The 14372-nt window shown below is 54.6% G+C and overlaps 2 protein-coding genes across 4 annotated transcripts; one reads left to right on the top strand and one right to left on the bottom strand.

Annotated features, from left to right (window-relative positions):
- Positions 1 to 159: 159 nt before the first annotated feature.
- VSIG2 (V-set and immunoglobulin domain containing 2) lies at positions 160 to 5011 on the top strand (the record flags this gene model as incomplete). 3 transcript variants are annotated; one of them, XM_079929318.1, is made up of 7 exons in its annotated part: positions 160 to 295; positions 672 to 835; positions 1420 to 1627; positions 2408 to 2566; positions 3538 to 3657; positions 3769 to 3913; positions 4874 to 5011. In XM_079929318.1, the coding sequence occupies exons 1-7, from the start codon at positions 235 to 237 to the stop codon at positions 5004 to 5006; spliced, it is 990 nt and encodes a 329-aa protein (XP_079785444.1). In that variant the 5' UTR covers positions 160 to 234. The 3 variants fall into 3 exon arrangements, with proteins under 3 accessions (XP_079785444.1, XP_079785445.1, XP_079785443.1); XM_079929319.1 differs by lacking the exon at positions 4874 to 5011 and having other exon boundaries at positions 160 to 292; positions 3769 to 3917; XM_079929317.1 differs by lacking the exon at positions 160 to 295 and having other exon boundaries at positions 450 to 835.
- A 317-nt stretch (positions 5012 to 5328) lies between these two features.
- NRGN (neurogranin) lies at positions 5329 to 12586 on the bottom strand. The gene is made up of 4 exons (XM_079930248.1): positions 12359 to 12586; positions 6763 to 6989; positions 6525 to 6542; positions 5329 to 6118 (listed from the first exon to the last, which is right to left on the bottom strand). Exons 1-2 carry the CDS (start codon positions 12371 to 12373, stop codon positions 6768 to 6770), a joined length of 237 nt encoding a protein of 78 aa, XP_079786374.1. The 5' UTR covers positions 12374 to 12586; the 3' UTR covers positions 5329 to 6118; positions 6525 to 6542; positions 6763 to 6767.
- Between the last annotated feature and the right edge of the window lie 1786 nt (positions 12587 to 14372).

Below are 14372 nucleotides of genomic sequence, written 5' to 3'. Positions count from 1 at the left end.
TCAGAAATTGGGGGGAGGGGGACAAAAGAAGGAAGTAGGGCTAGAATGATTCCCGTACTGGGGCCTGGAGGAGGGAGGAGCACTTCCTTACCTGAGGGCCAGGCCTCTCCCCTTGTTTGCTCTGAGATAGCCAGTCTCGCTGGGGCCCGGCACCAGGAGGCTGCCGTGTGGGCACTCGCTACCTTCTCCCAGAGCCAGACACCCAGACGGACCAAGAGCCGGCAGGACGCGGCCATGGCCTGGCTCCAGGGGCCCTTCCTCTGCGGAGCCCTGCTGGGCTGGGTCTGCTTGAGTGGTAAGGAGGGGGCCAGCGAACGGCGGTGGGAGGGGGCGGGGCCAGAGCCCGGGAGAAGACGTCGAAGGCCGCTGGGAGGGGGGAGGACAGAGGAGGCCACTGGGCCAGCAGACAAGTTGGGCCTCTCGGGAGGGTGTAACCACCACCCGACTTTTGTTTTCCTTTCCCCGACAAGCACACCCTCAGACCGGGCCCAGTCTTGGCCCTTTCAGGTCCTTCCACCCGAAGAGCCGGTGGTGTGTGGGTTCCTCCCTCCTGGAAACCTCAGGCTTCAGGAAGGGAGGGATGGAGCGGAGGGAGTTGAGCCCCAGGGGAAGAAGGGCACCCCGGCCGCGTCACCTGAGCGCTTCTCCCGCCGGCCTTTCGGCCACTGCAGCCCCCGGGCTGGCCGTGGAGGTGAAGGTGCCCACCGAGCCCCTGAGCGCGCCGGTGGGCAAGACCGCCGAGCTGACGTGCAGCTACAGCACGTCGGTGGGAGACAACTTCGCCCTGGAGTGGAGCTTCGTGCAGCCTGGGAGGCCCGTGTCCTCGTCCCAACCCGTGAGCTGAGGGCACCCGCGCGGAATGGGGGGGCCCTCCCGCCTTTGGCGGGCTTGGCCAAGAGAGGCAGGAACAGGGGACCCACCCAGCGATGAGGGCGAGGGGGTCGGAGAGGGCGCATTTGTGGATCAGTATGCTTGGATGAAAAAGATCTTTCTAGATCTTCTTAGGAACGCAGTCTCCGTGAGGCTATATCACACATACAGCCCTGTGTATCCAGCCGCCTCCCCGAGTTCCTCCATGCAACCCCTGTACGTTAGTGCCGCTCCAGTGTCAGTTCATAAACCCACCAAGGCTAAGCGGTTGTGATTAAAAGCAGGATAAAAATGCTGCCCCCTCCGGGAATATTTGCTTCCCCTCCCCCCAGATTGAGAGCATGCTTAGCGGAAAGCAATGACTCTAGTTCATTCAGCACCTGGGAAGGGATGGTATTTGGCGACAGATAGACCTGCCTGGTTCTGGCTGCAGAGTATCAGCTTCCCTGGCGGCCATAGGGAGGGGCTTCTAATACCCGCGTTGAAGAAAGACTACAGAGTTGACGCCAGGTGGCAAAAAGCACATATGTGTCTTCTGCTTCTCCCCAGATCCTGTACTTCACCAACGGCCAGCTGTATCCAACTGGTTCTAAGGCAGAGAGGGCCAGCCTGCTTCAGAACCCCCCCACAGGAGGAGTGGCCACCCTGAAACTGACTGATGTCCACCCCTCGGACACTGGAACCTACCTCTGTCACGTTAACAACCCGCCCGATTTCTACAGCAATGGGTTGGGGTTAATCAACCTCACTGTGCTGGGTGAGGCAGGCTGGGGACCCACCAGCCACCCACATAACCCGAAAGATTGCACTGGCCCTGCTCAATCCTCCCCTATCCTGATTTCCAGCCCAAGGGCACAACTGCACTGGGGACCCCGGAGGAAAATGCCTCCTTCCCAAAGTCCTCCAATCCTACCCCTGCTCCACCCTCCACAAAGAACGCCTCCTCCCTCAGTCGCTCCCACAGATAGGGATCTGAGTCATGCCCCCAACAGCTCCATCTTTGGGGGAATCTCCCATTTGTAGCTAGGTTTCTGTCCCTCTCTAGGTCAGTAGCAGAGAGGGGGAGTGCCCATCAAAGGAAAAAGGGCCCCTGTCACTAAGCACTAACTTTGTGTTCAGATCACCCATCTCACCCCAAACTAGAGCCTGCTTGGAGATGAGCAAACAGAAGAAACTATTAAAGGGGCTGGAGATGTTTAGATGGAAGAGAGAAGACTTAGGAGGTGGTGTATGACAGCAGCATTCAAATATCTGAAGGGCTGTCCTGGGGAGGAGAGTTTTTTTCATTTCTCTTTGTGGGCCCAGAGGGCAGGTATTGAGACCAACTGGGATATTACTAACACAGATTTTGGTTCAACATGAAGAAGAATTTTCTTAACAATCAGAATTTCCAATAGTGGAAATCATTTCCCTGGGATGCAGTGGTACGTGAATAGAGGTGGACCGCTACGTGGTAGGAGGTATTGAAGCAGGAAACCTAGCACTTCATGGGGGTGGGCTTAGAAGATGGCTAAGGTACTTCCTGTGATTTTTGCAGTGCCTCCCAATAGCCCCTCGTGCAGTCAGAGTGGTCAAACCTCCGTGGGGGGCTCTACTGCATTGAGATGCAGCTCTTCCGAGGGAGCCCCCAGGCCAGTGTACAACTGGATCCGCCTTGGATCTTCTCCTACACCACCTCCCGGCAGCATGGTACAAGGTAAGGGCCCACACCACCTTCTTCAAGGAAGAAGGGACTCAGAACCTGGGCAAATCTGACCTCTAAACTCCACACGCCCACAGTACGAGTTCCAAGCTTGCAGGTATGAGACACGCTGCTATACCTTTCCCCTGCTTCTTCCCTGGCTTCTGTTATTGTTCCCTCCTGTCTTCCTGTACAGTCGGTGGCTGCGTGGTCCCCGGAGCATTACTCAAGCTAAATGTACTTCTGATATCCTGGAAGAGAGTGGAAGGCAGGGGCATTCTATGATTCCCACTTGCCTATTTTGGGGGTCGGGATTCCTTTTAGATTTCTTGAGGGTCATGAATCATTTCCAAACTTCCTAGAGAGGAAGCCGAGGAAGAGTAGCATGGACTGGCTTGAATCATTTAGTCAGTTTCTTCAAGGAACCATGTGACTGTCTAAGAGCCTTGGCTTCCCAGCCTCCTCATGCTGGCTCCAGTGCCCTGGTTCTCCTCCCAGCCCCAGCAAGTCCCTTTATCAATCCAGAGAGCCCCCCAGATCACCTCCCAATGTGTGCTCTTCCTTCTAAAGGGAAGGTAAGAAGCAGCTTAGAAGAGCATTTGGGTCAGCTGAGAGCCACCCAGAGGGCACAGTTTCCAGCAATCAAGCCCTTTTCCCCCAACCAAGAACCTGACATCAGCCAGTAGACACCCCACCCCGATTCCACTGTGGTTTCTGAACCCTTCATGTGTGTGCTGTCTCCCCCTTCCCTGAAAAGGCAGCTGTGTAGTGTGGGAAGAGCACAGAAGTTGCAGTGGTTTTGACACTTCCTCTCTGGGTCGCCTTGGACAATTACTTTCCTTCTCTGAGCCAGTTTCCCCACTAATAGAATGAGGTTAGTCCCTTCCTGACAGGATTATTGTAAGATGAAATGAAATATGCTTTTGTCATAGTATAGCTCACTGTGAGTTGAATGAATGATGGAACACTTCCTCTTTACCCTCTAGATGAGGTGTCCGGCCGGCTCATTCTCACCAATCTCTCCCTGGCTTCCTCGGGCACCTACCGCTGTGTGGCCACCAACCAGATGGGCAGCGCATCCTGTGAGCTGACCCTCTCTGTGACTGGTAGGGGATGCTGGGCAAAGGCTGGGCTGGCAGGCCTGGGTTGGGGGTCTGCATGAAGCTATCTGAGGCACCAAGGAAGGTCTGCAGCTCTGAGGATCCTGTGTCTCCTAGAGCCTTCCAAAGGCCGAGTGGCCGGGGCTGTGATCGGGGTGCTGCTGGGCGTGCTCTTCCTGTCAGTTGCTGTGTTCTGCCTGATACGGTTCCAGAAAGACAGGAGGAAGAAGCCCAAGGAGACATACGGGGGTAGTGACCTACGGTGAGCAGGAGGGCTGAGGGCCGGTGCCGAGTGGGAAGAAAGGGCTTGGGTTAAGAGTTGGTGACTTCAGGGCTTCCCTGGTGGCGCAGTGGTTGAGAGTCCACCCGCCGATGCAGGGGACGCGGGTTCGTGCCCCAGTCCGGGAAGATCCCACATGTCGCGGAGCGGCTGGGCCCGTGAGCCATGGCCGCTGAGCCTGCGTGTCCGGAGCCTGTGCTCCGCAACGGGAGAGGCCACAGCAGTGAGAGGCCCGCGTATCGCAAAAAACAAAACAAAACAAAAAAGAGTTGGTGATTTCAGCCCTCAAACTCTGACACCTTTGTGGGGGGGCGGTCAGGGCACGGGGTGCTGCTCAGCCCTGGGCTGCTGTGGTAGGAGTGGCAGTACAGCCCGTGTAGTTGAGCGCGTGAGCGAAGTGTGCGGGGTGGAGGGCTTGGTTCATGAGCTGCCCTCACCTCCTCACACTTAGAAGAATTTTTACTTTTCACTATTTAAGGCCTTTTATACACATCGACAGGATGTGGAGGCCAGTTGTCTGTCCTGAGCACTCAGCTGAGTTTAGTCCTTGTGTGGGGGTTAGTAAGGAAAGGAGGGGCAAAAGCCGCCTGTCATCAACTTCAGCTGTCAGTCATGGGGTCCAGAATAGGGATCAGAGCAATATTTCTCCAAGTGTGGTCCTCAGATTACTCGAACAGAAGTCACCAGGAGCTTGTTAAACATGCAGATTCAAGCCACTTCCTATTCCTCCTGAAGCAGAATCTGTGTGTGTGTGTGTGTGTGTGTGTGTGTGTGTGTGTGTGTGTGTGTGTGTGTTGGGGTGATGGGGCCTGAAATCTTCATTTCACCAAAGTTCCACCATGATTCCTATGCAGAGTGAAAATTAGAAGTCCCTGGGTTAGAGGATGATGGTGCTCTGAGGGAGGCTTCCAGCCTTCACTAAGAATTGCCTATGTTTATCAGGGAGGATGCCACTGCACCTGGGATTTCTGAGCAAACTTCTGTGAGGGCCGATTCTAATAGTGGGCTCCTGGAGAGGCCCTCGTCTGCCAGCACTGTGACGACCACCAAGTCTAAGCTCCCTATGCTTGTCTGATTTCTCTCCCGATCCCTGAGGGGGGAATATCAAGAAGTAAAGCCTTTGGGTACCATATTGTCTCCTTCTTTCTGCCGGTATAGCAAATTCCTCTAGGCGGCCCAGAGGGTGTTACCGGTAAGGGAAGGAGCGGGCTTGAAGTCCCAGAAGGGATGCTGTAGGCGGGAAGTCTGGTTGGTTCCGAAGGTACGTTCTAACCTAGGTTCCTCTCCTCCCTTCCCCCTCTCCACCTCCACTTTTTGGTTCGGTCAAAGGAGATTGTTCAAAATTTCGAACGGTGGCCTTGTGCACCCAAACTCCCTCCCCCCCGGCACCCTCTGAACACTTGGACATTCCTCTTTATTGTTCACATTCCAACCCAGCACGGTCACATGCACACACGGAGATAAAAACCCTCCCGGCCACAGCCCCAGGAGCCCGTGGGGGCGGGGCCAGCAGGAGCAGGGGCGGGGCCGCGGAAGACTCCTCCTACCGAGCCTCCCCCACACTCGGCCTTTGCAGAAACAAGCAGAGAGCTGGAGAGGCGGCTCTCGGGGTGCGCTGGGGAGAGGGGAGGGCAGATTACAGGCAGGTGTGGGGTTGGGGTGTGAAATGGGGACTTCCGATCACAGCAAGGGGTATCCGACACCATAAAAACCCTCCTCCCCTATCCAAAGTTCTGGGACTAAGCTGGGACGTGAACAGCGCAGAGAGGCACGGCGCCCCCTTTAGCTGCGCAGAGATCGAAAGGACTTTTTTTTGGAGTGTTTTTGGGCAACGGTTAGGGCGCCCTCCGCAGAGCGCGAAGGGAAGCGCACCGAGGCTGCGGAGGCAGAGCAGCATGCTGGGTGCGGGGAGAGGTGGGCGAGAAGCTAAAGAAGGAAGATTTGGGAGCGCGGAGATTGGGGTTAGGGTCGAAGGGAGGGCAAATGGGGACCATACTAGACTGGAGAACTAACTAAAAGGGCACGGCCTTGGTGAGTCCTCGACGGAGTCTGCCTCGGTGAGGGAGTCTCTGAGGACGCAGAGAGGGCTCCTGAAGCTGGCAGGTTGGTGGGAAGGAGAGGATCACAAACACGGCAGGGAAGTCTCGTCACTGCGAAGGGGACGTGGCATCCATCTCTCTTCGGGAACTGAGGAGAGAGAAGGTCTGAGCACCTGCCCTCTCCCAGTACTTCCTCTCCCCTCTCCTTCCTGAACCAGGAACCAGGGCGGGGAGCACCAGGGTGCCCCGGTCACCCGGAACTGCCCACCCGGAGTCACTGAGCTGAAATGAGCCCGCGGCCGGTACGTGTGAGACGCTGGGTGTTTATGGCCCCCGGCCGGGCTGGTCAAACGCGGGTGACTGGGTATCTGTGTCGGTCCAGGTGCGTCCCCGTCGCAGTCTCAGGCGTCTCCAAGTGTCAGAAAGCCTGCAGGCGCAGGTGCATTTTCCCTGGCTGGGAGGAGGTGAGGGCGGGCGGAGGGAAGGGCTGGGGATTTGGTCCTTTCCTCCCACTCAGGGGTCCCACCCCGCTGCTTCGGAGTCGTATTCATTACCTTCGAAAATGCTCAGTTCTTTGGTCCGGGGCGGGGCAGCAGGCCGGGTGGAGAGAGAGAAACAGGTGAGCGCTCCAACCCGCGGCGTCCTCAGCCTCCTCCCACCCCCCGCACGTCTCAGATTTCTAGGTCCCCATCCTTCCACACCCCTCTCCACCCCCCAGCCGCCCTTAGTCTTCCTTGCTCCTTCGGAGGAGGGGGTCCGGGGTCGGGAAGGAGAGCCTGTGGCCCGCCTCACCTGGCCTAGTCTCCGCTGGGGCCGCCGCCCGCGCCTCCCCGGGCGCCCCCAGCTCCGCCAGGACCCCCGGGGCCCGGGCCCTTCCGGCCGCGCTCTCCGCTCTTTATCTTCTTCCGCGCCATGTGGCCCCGGAAACTCGCCTGGATTTTGGCAGCGGCCGCGTTGGCACCGGGATCGTCCAGCGGGATGTCTAGAATGTCGTCGTCCGGCTTGGAGCAGGCGCTCTCCTGGGGGGTGGGGGGGGGCGTCCTTGTGGGGTGACCGGGCCGAGGCCCCCCGAGGGTGGGGTAGGAGGAGAGTGTTGGGGGATTGAGACGAGGGCGACGCGGGAGTGGAAAGTGCAGAGAAGGGCTAAGGCAGGGCGTGTGTGTGTGTGTGCGTGTGTGCGTGTGTGCGTGTGTGTGTGTGTGTGTGTGTGTGTGTGTGTGTGTGTCTTCTGGGCAGTGGCAGGCAAAAAGGAAGGTTCAGGGTCAGGTGGACACAGTTGTGTTCCCAACTCAGGAAAGAGAAGTGCACGGTAGATGGGGTACAAGACAGCCGGGTAGCCCTGAGTGAGCGAAGGCCCCTTGCCAGCAGCCGAGTTAGGGGAGCTGCCCAGCTGACCGGAGGGTGGGTTTGGAGGAGCACAGTAAACCACAGCAGGGACTCCTGGATGTGGCTGCCTTTCCCCCGTCCTCACAGGGTGCCTCCAGCTCAGAAGGGTCCCTTCTGAGTCCAGGATTCCCTGGGAGAGGGTTCAGAAGAATCAGCAGGCCAGTCCCTTCCCTAAGTAGAATCACACCAGAGCTCAAAGCTGGAGTTAGGGTGAGGATGGGGCTTACCCCTCAGCGACGCAGCCTCCCTCCACCCAGGGCTAGAGGCCAGAGACTGTTTTCCCATTGCCTCTCCATTTTGCACTGCTCCTCAGGATGTACTCAAACAGAAGAGAGGAGATGGTCTGGAAGAAGCTACAGAGAAAAGGCTTCACTCCAAAAAAGGACAAAAGGAAAAGAGCAGGAGCAAGAAGCCCTTTCCATGATGTGCTCAAGAGAAAGAAAAGAATTATGACAATAGCTACCATTTAAGCCCTGCCCTGGTTCCCGGCACAGCATCACGGAGTTTTACAGATGTTATTTTATTTAGTCTTGGCAACAACTCTATGACGTACCTTTTATTGTTATCCCAGTTTACCCCTGATAAAACTGATTAGAGTGTGGAAACCATACCTGAGGTCATACAGGTATTTATCAGTGGACCAAAGAGTCAATCCTTTGTATGTCAGAGTCCAGAGTATATTTTTAACCCCTACGCTGCAGGTAAGCAAAGGCATTCAAGAAAAGGAACCAAGCTCCACCACTTGCTAACTGAGTGGTCTTGGGCAATTTTTCTAAGCTTTTCCTAACTCATTTCCTTCATCTGCAATCAGATAATAATATCTACCTCTGGGCTGTGGGGAAGAATAAACAATGTGATATGCAGAAAGCTTCTGGCATGATCTAGTTGGTCGATTAATGGTAGCTATTATGATTCCTTTAAATGATAGTGAGTTGATGTGAAAGAGCTGTTTTTGTAGGCTAAAGTGGTCATATAAAAACAATTTCATAGGGATCAACCTAAAAATAATGAGACCCACCCACAGGCTCCAGGTTTCCGTTTCCCCAGCAGCCTGCCCTAGCTGAGAATAGAAAGGGTTAGGGAATTGATGGGACTGATTTCAGAGTCGAGGCTCTGGAACGGAGAGGGCCTCAGCGCCCCCGCCCCCAGCCTGCCTCTCGCTTAGCGTTACTCACAGTGATGACGTGGGGTAGGAAGCAGAAGGGTACTGTGGAGTTAGAAGGGCATTTCTTCTTTGAACTGACCCTCTGGCTTCTAGGAATTTGCTTTTTTTTTTTTCGCCTGGGGACTTCCACTGCTTTCCCTGTACTTTGCTTCTCCGCAGAGGTCTCACGCAGTAGTAGTAATTCAGTTCTATTCCTTTCCCCTCGCTCTATCGCCCATCCGGTTCACAGAATTGGGATGGGTGTGCGTGGGGCCTCAGTGATCACTGCCCCAGCCCGGTCCTGTCCTAGGAGGCACAGATTTACATCCCAGATGCCCTAAGCCCAGGTTTACAAATGGCTTCCTCTCATATGGTTCCCAAGGCTGTCTTCATTTCCTGGGCTTCAGAGTTCCTCCGTTTGTGCTCAAGATGTCCACAATTGATTCAGCTTCGGTTAAGAGGAGTTATCAAGGGCCGGTGTGGTTGTGGCGGGGTCTGACACACTCTTTTTGTCTTTTCTGGGTCTAGTGCTCGCCCCTCAACATCTTATCCCCCACTTAGAAACAGAAACAACCCTTTTTGGATCCTTGATTCTCAGAGCTCAAGCCTTTCTTGGGATGTCTCAGGGAATAGGGAGGCTTCTTCTCAAAAGAGGACGATGATCAAGAAAACATTCCTGAGCCCCTCTCCTGGGCCAGCAGCTGTAGAGGTTGAGCGGAGGAAGGGGTGCCTTCCCCCAAACATGCTAAGGCCCACCTGCGGTCACCACCCACCCCAGCTGGATCCAGAGCAACAGACAGAGCCACCCTCAGCACGCTGCTCCTCCCCGGAATCAGCCCCCTCTCCCTCCAGCTGAATTCTCAGGGCAGAGCTGGAGGGACAGAAATAGAGGGACAGTAAAAGGAATCCGGGAAGGGTCATGGTGCCTGGGTTGGTGCCTTCCAAAGCCAAGATCTGATGGTGTATGCCTGAGAGCTCTGCATGAACTGGGGGGTTTGTAGGAGGGGGAGGGGGAGGGGGACAAAGGTGGGCAAAACACGAGCCATGGTTTCTGGTCCCAAATGGTCCCATCACTTCACCTCTGAGGGTCTCAATATCTTCAGCCACAACTAGAACTTGGCCTAGATGAATAGAGTCTCCTTCAGCTCCCAAATCCTAAAAGCTTTAAGAACGATCCCTGCCTACTGCTTGTTATGCTGGGCCCTGTGTTAAGCGCTTTGCACACATTACCTCATTTAATTCCCATTTTACAGGTAAAGACACATCCTCAGAGACATTTTGTAACTTACCCAAGGTCACAGAGCTGACAAATAGTGATGGGATTCAGAAACCTGTGCTGTTAACCACTACCTCAGGGCAGGTAATTATTTCTATGAGTTCAGCTGGACCAAGTCAACTAGACCAAGCAAAAAATGGGTCCAAAAAAATGTTTCTTTGCCTTTTTATATTAAGTGACTTCAGGAAAGTCAGATATAAAGTCAGACTATGTAAATGGCAACTGATACATCTGAATCAACAGCTCTTGCTCTTATAAAAAAAAAGCGGATCTGTTTTCTTCTTCTCATTTCTGTTTGCGCCTCCTTACAAAGGAGAAAGAAGAAAATAAAGCAGGACACCAGGCTGGATGGTCAGCAAGGACAGCCCCAGAATGGAAGGTGAAGAGGGACCGGTCCCCACCCCCCAGATGTGCTCTGCTCTCTATGCATGTCCCAGCTGCTTCCCAGCGCTGAGCCCAGCCCTCCACAGAATGGGGTTGGGTAGGAAGATGCTCAGTGCCAGCCCTGCCCCTATGCTCTGCCCCGTTACCTCTTCTTGGCCACCACGCCACCCCTCCCCGCCCCCGCCACAGCCTGACAATGGTGTTGTCTCTTGCTCAGTTCTTTAGCCCTGCAGACCCAGGACAGGGCCTGAAAGGGGAAGCCTCCTGTGTAGAGAATGTGCTGGAGGAGGTGACCCAGGGTGCTGGGCCACTGGGATAATTGTGCATTTGCCTCTTCTGTGCTGTTTGGGTGGGCAGCTTCTCCTTTTTTTAGGGGACACTTATTCCAACCACGTCTACCAATCCCTCAGTATGGCCTTGTGGGCACCCAGGAGCATGGTCCAGGGCAGACCAGAGCCTACAGGCAGGGACACGACATCCTACTCTAATTAGTCCTGCAGGTACCAGGGGAGACAATTTACATTCCTTCCCTGGCTTCTTGGAGTCTTTGCTCTCTCACCTCCTTCCACTGACCATTCTTCCTACCTTCCCTTCCCCATCATTCTTACCATCTTGGCAGTATTTCCTCTCCCTTACATGTGTATCCAGATCCCACCATCCATTTATTTTCTCTGTTTTGTAAAATACTGCTGGGGGTGAGGAGCCCAGGAACCTCCATTAAGAGCCCATTCCTCCTTTCACAACCAAAAACTGCTTCCTGGGGAATAACAAACAGAGGAGAAAGCCTGGAAGAAAATATGTTATTAGAGCTTTCTCCAGGGGGTGGGATTGTAGATGATTGATGTGTTTCTTTTTTATACTTTTCTTTAGTTTTTAAATTTTTTTGTTATGACCATATTACCTTTATAATGAGGAAATATAGTAAATGTTTATAGGAGAGGTTAAATTACAGCTATTGGAATCAGACAAGGCTAGTGTCCCACCTCCACACTTAGAAGCAGTGCCTCCTTGGGCAAATCATTTAATCTTTCTAAACATCAGTTTGCACATCTGTAATATGGGGAAAATATCTACTTCACAGGGTTGTTGTGATGATTAAACATAAAATGTTAGGTACATGGTAAGCATTCACAAATTGACAACTATTATTTGTATTAATAAGAGTTAAACATCATAACAACAACCACAACCACTTGTCCCTAAGTTCTTTCTGCCTCTTGGCACCCAGACATAGGGAAGTCTCACCTCTTCTAAACTGGTCTATTCTTTCCTTCCAAACCTCACTTTTTTCCCTTTTCTAAGCAGGCAAAGTGATAACCTCTTGTATCATTAGCTGGGTTGACCAAACGGCTGAGAATACAAGACTTTGGAGTAGGACTTTCTCCATATGTAGGGGCTAAAAAAAAATAAAATATCAAATAAGTGAACAAATAAATTGTATACATGCATGATCACTGCACTCCTCGACTGTGCCAGCAGCCTGGTCCTGTACCAGGCGCTTTCATACCAGAGTACTTTAACAGCAACCCGCTCTGGCATTAGGTCTCCGTGTGGGCGCTGACAAATTGCAGACACTTCCTTCCCTCGCCAGCAGGGCTCTCTCGCGGTCACTTCACCCAGCCCCCTCCAGGGCTAGAAGGCATTGGAGGTCTGGCCAGTCCCTCCCCAGAACCACACGGACTAGGCTCTTTGCAACCCATCATCGCTACTAAGCTAACCAATAATAATTGACTATCTCACCGGCGCTGCACAGGGCGCGAGGGTCACGAGAGTCAACCTGTCAGCCCACCGACGGCGGTGGCAGTGGGATGGGGAATGGGGTGGGGGACGAAAGCCAGGGGAAAGGAGTCGCGGTCGCTTCGCTAGGAGACGGTTTCCAGCGTCACTCTGGGGGAAGTTCCTCTTCTCGTCTAACCTGCAGCTTCCCTGTTGCAGAGCCTTGCCGAGCTCCCAGACCAACCTAGACTGCCTGGCGGATGCGCGCCCAGACGCCCCCACGAGTTGGGGGACATTCTTCCTAGGGCTTTCAAGTCAGGCGGGCGCCTTCCACCACCCACCACCCACGTCTCAGTAGGCACCCTTACTGCTGCTAGGTCTTCTGCACCCACTTCCATCCCTCACTCGCCCTCCAGGGGCTTCTCGGGTGCCCCTTCCCCCAGGCCAAGCTGAGTGCCCGTCCCCCAGACCCTCTAACTTACGGTGCAGCAGTCCATGCTGGTGTTGGGGGCCCTTGTCTGGGACGGAGGCTGGCGCAGGGTGTCGGTGCGGTGCCGGGTGGGGACTCGGGCAGTGGGGAGGCAGCCGACCGGGGCCAAACCAGCCGCTCAGCTCTCGGGTCCTCTCTCCCGCGCTCGGCCCTGCGGGAGAAAGTAACCTGAGCCCTGCGGTCGAGAAGCCAATCAGGAGAAGCCTTCGGCAGGGTGGGCGGGGAGATTGGAGGGGGACCACGCCCCCTCCCGGCTCCCTCCGGCTCGCTCCCTCTCCTGCCCCAACCCCTCTGCCTACACACTTCCATCCATTCCTCCTACACACCCCATCCTCCCAAACTCACCGCCCCTGCTGCCGAGGCGGCAGACTGCCAGGCAGATGTATGCTGGCGCAGGCAGAAGGAGGACCCCGACATCCCGGGCACGAATACGCTCGCATCTGTGCACAGCATCCCTCCCACCCACATAGAGAAAAGCATGCACCCCTCACCCACCTCCCCACACTTCCACAACCTAGCTAGAGTCCCAAATATGGCTCCCTCCACCTTCCCTCCCCCTCAGTCCTCAAAGAAATGCCCCCTAAGACGTGCGGTTTAAAGGTATCGTCATCACTCTGCTGTGGAATGGAGAAGGTGGGCACACATAAACACAAAAGCTCACGCCTGTGCCCCACATGCCCATATATGATACTCCCCAGGCTCACTAAAACGTGCATTTCTTCAACATTCAGACACTACAGACACAGCCTGCAGGAATAACTACACAGACCTGGTACACACACTGAGCAGATACATGCAGATTCCCCGTTATGTGCACACACACGCACACATATCCACAGGCAATCACACTACCTGAACTGTCTGCATTACGTATCTATCCATCCATCCATCTAAATGCCCTGCACTAAACAGACAAAATCATACATGCACAACACCCCTTGTACGTATTTATATATGGATGTGGGCACTCTTCCTTCCCACTCACTGAACCACACTCTCCCTCACCTCTTAATCTACTGTTTCTGAATACGACAAAAGCTGACCACTCTCACCCTTGCTCCTGGGAGGAAAACAATACTCTCAACCCAGTGTAGGGAAATATCAGAAGTCATCAGTTCTTTAGGTCCACGATGGAGGAAGGATGTGGGCTTTGTCAGAGGCCTGGGAAGGGGAGATAGGGGAGGAGGCTCGTGGAGGAGCAGCCTGCCACTTTCGTGGTCGCCAGCCTCCCCAGACCAGTCAGGGTACGAGAGCTGACAGTGTGGCATGTTAGTGAAGAGAGTGGGCCACCTCTGAGAAAACTAGAAAGTCTTTCTCAGCTGAGGTCGCAGAGGAGGGAAGGAAGAAAGGAAGGCTGCCCTTCGGGCCTGTTGACTGAAGCAGAGGGAGGAGGCGGAAAACGCCCTGTGGCTCTGGTCGGGATAGGGGATCCTGCAACAGCCCCGCTGTGAACCAACAGCCCCTGGCCAGTCCTAGCATGGCTGTCACACGCTTCCTTCTTACCTGAATATTTGGGCCACGGGCTTTGCTTGCCAAAGGGAAGACGAGCGGAAGGGAAATTCCAGTGGCCACTCTGGCTGGGGACAGGGTTAGCCAGCTTGGGGCCCCAAGCTGAGCTGGATGCTGGCTGGGATTCCAGAGCTTGGGGTGTAGGGGTGTCTCTCCCAGCATGTTTGGGACCCACCCACCCTTGTAACTGAAAATCTGTTCCCCAATCTGTCTCTGGCACATCCTCCATCCCCCCCCCTCCACCAAATGACAGGATGTCCTGGGAACTCGAGCCCTTGCCTAAATGATGCGCACATCTAGGGCATTGGTTTGTGCCAGCTCCCGTTGGATTTCAACTCCAGATTCCAGAGGAGAGAGGGAAGGAGGACACTGGGGGCAGACTGGATATCAGGCTTGGACTCCGTGCTTCTCTCTTCCCAAATTAGAGCTGAGGAATTCAGGATTTAGTGAGTTTGCAGTAAAGTCTCCCAAGTTGCTAGGCAACATCCCTCTGCAGA

Source organism: Stenella coeruleoalba (genome assembly GCF_951394435.1).
Source record: "Stenella coeruleoalba genome assembly, chromosome: 8".
Lineage (NCBI taxonomy): Eukaryota > Metazoa > Chordata > Mammalia > Artiodactyla > Delphinidae > Stenella > Stenella coeruleoalba.
Note: the sequence above shows the minus strand (reverse complement) of the source record. Positions and strands in the feature narration are given on the sequence as shown.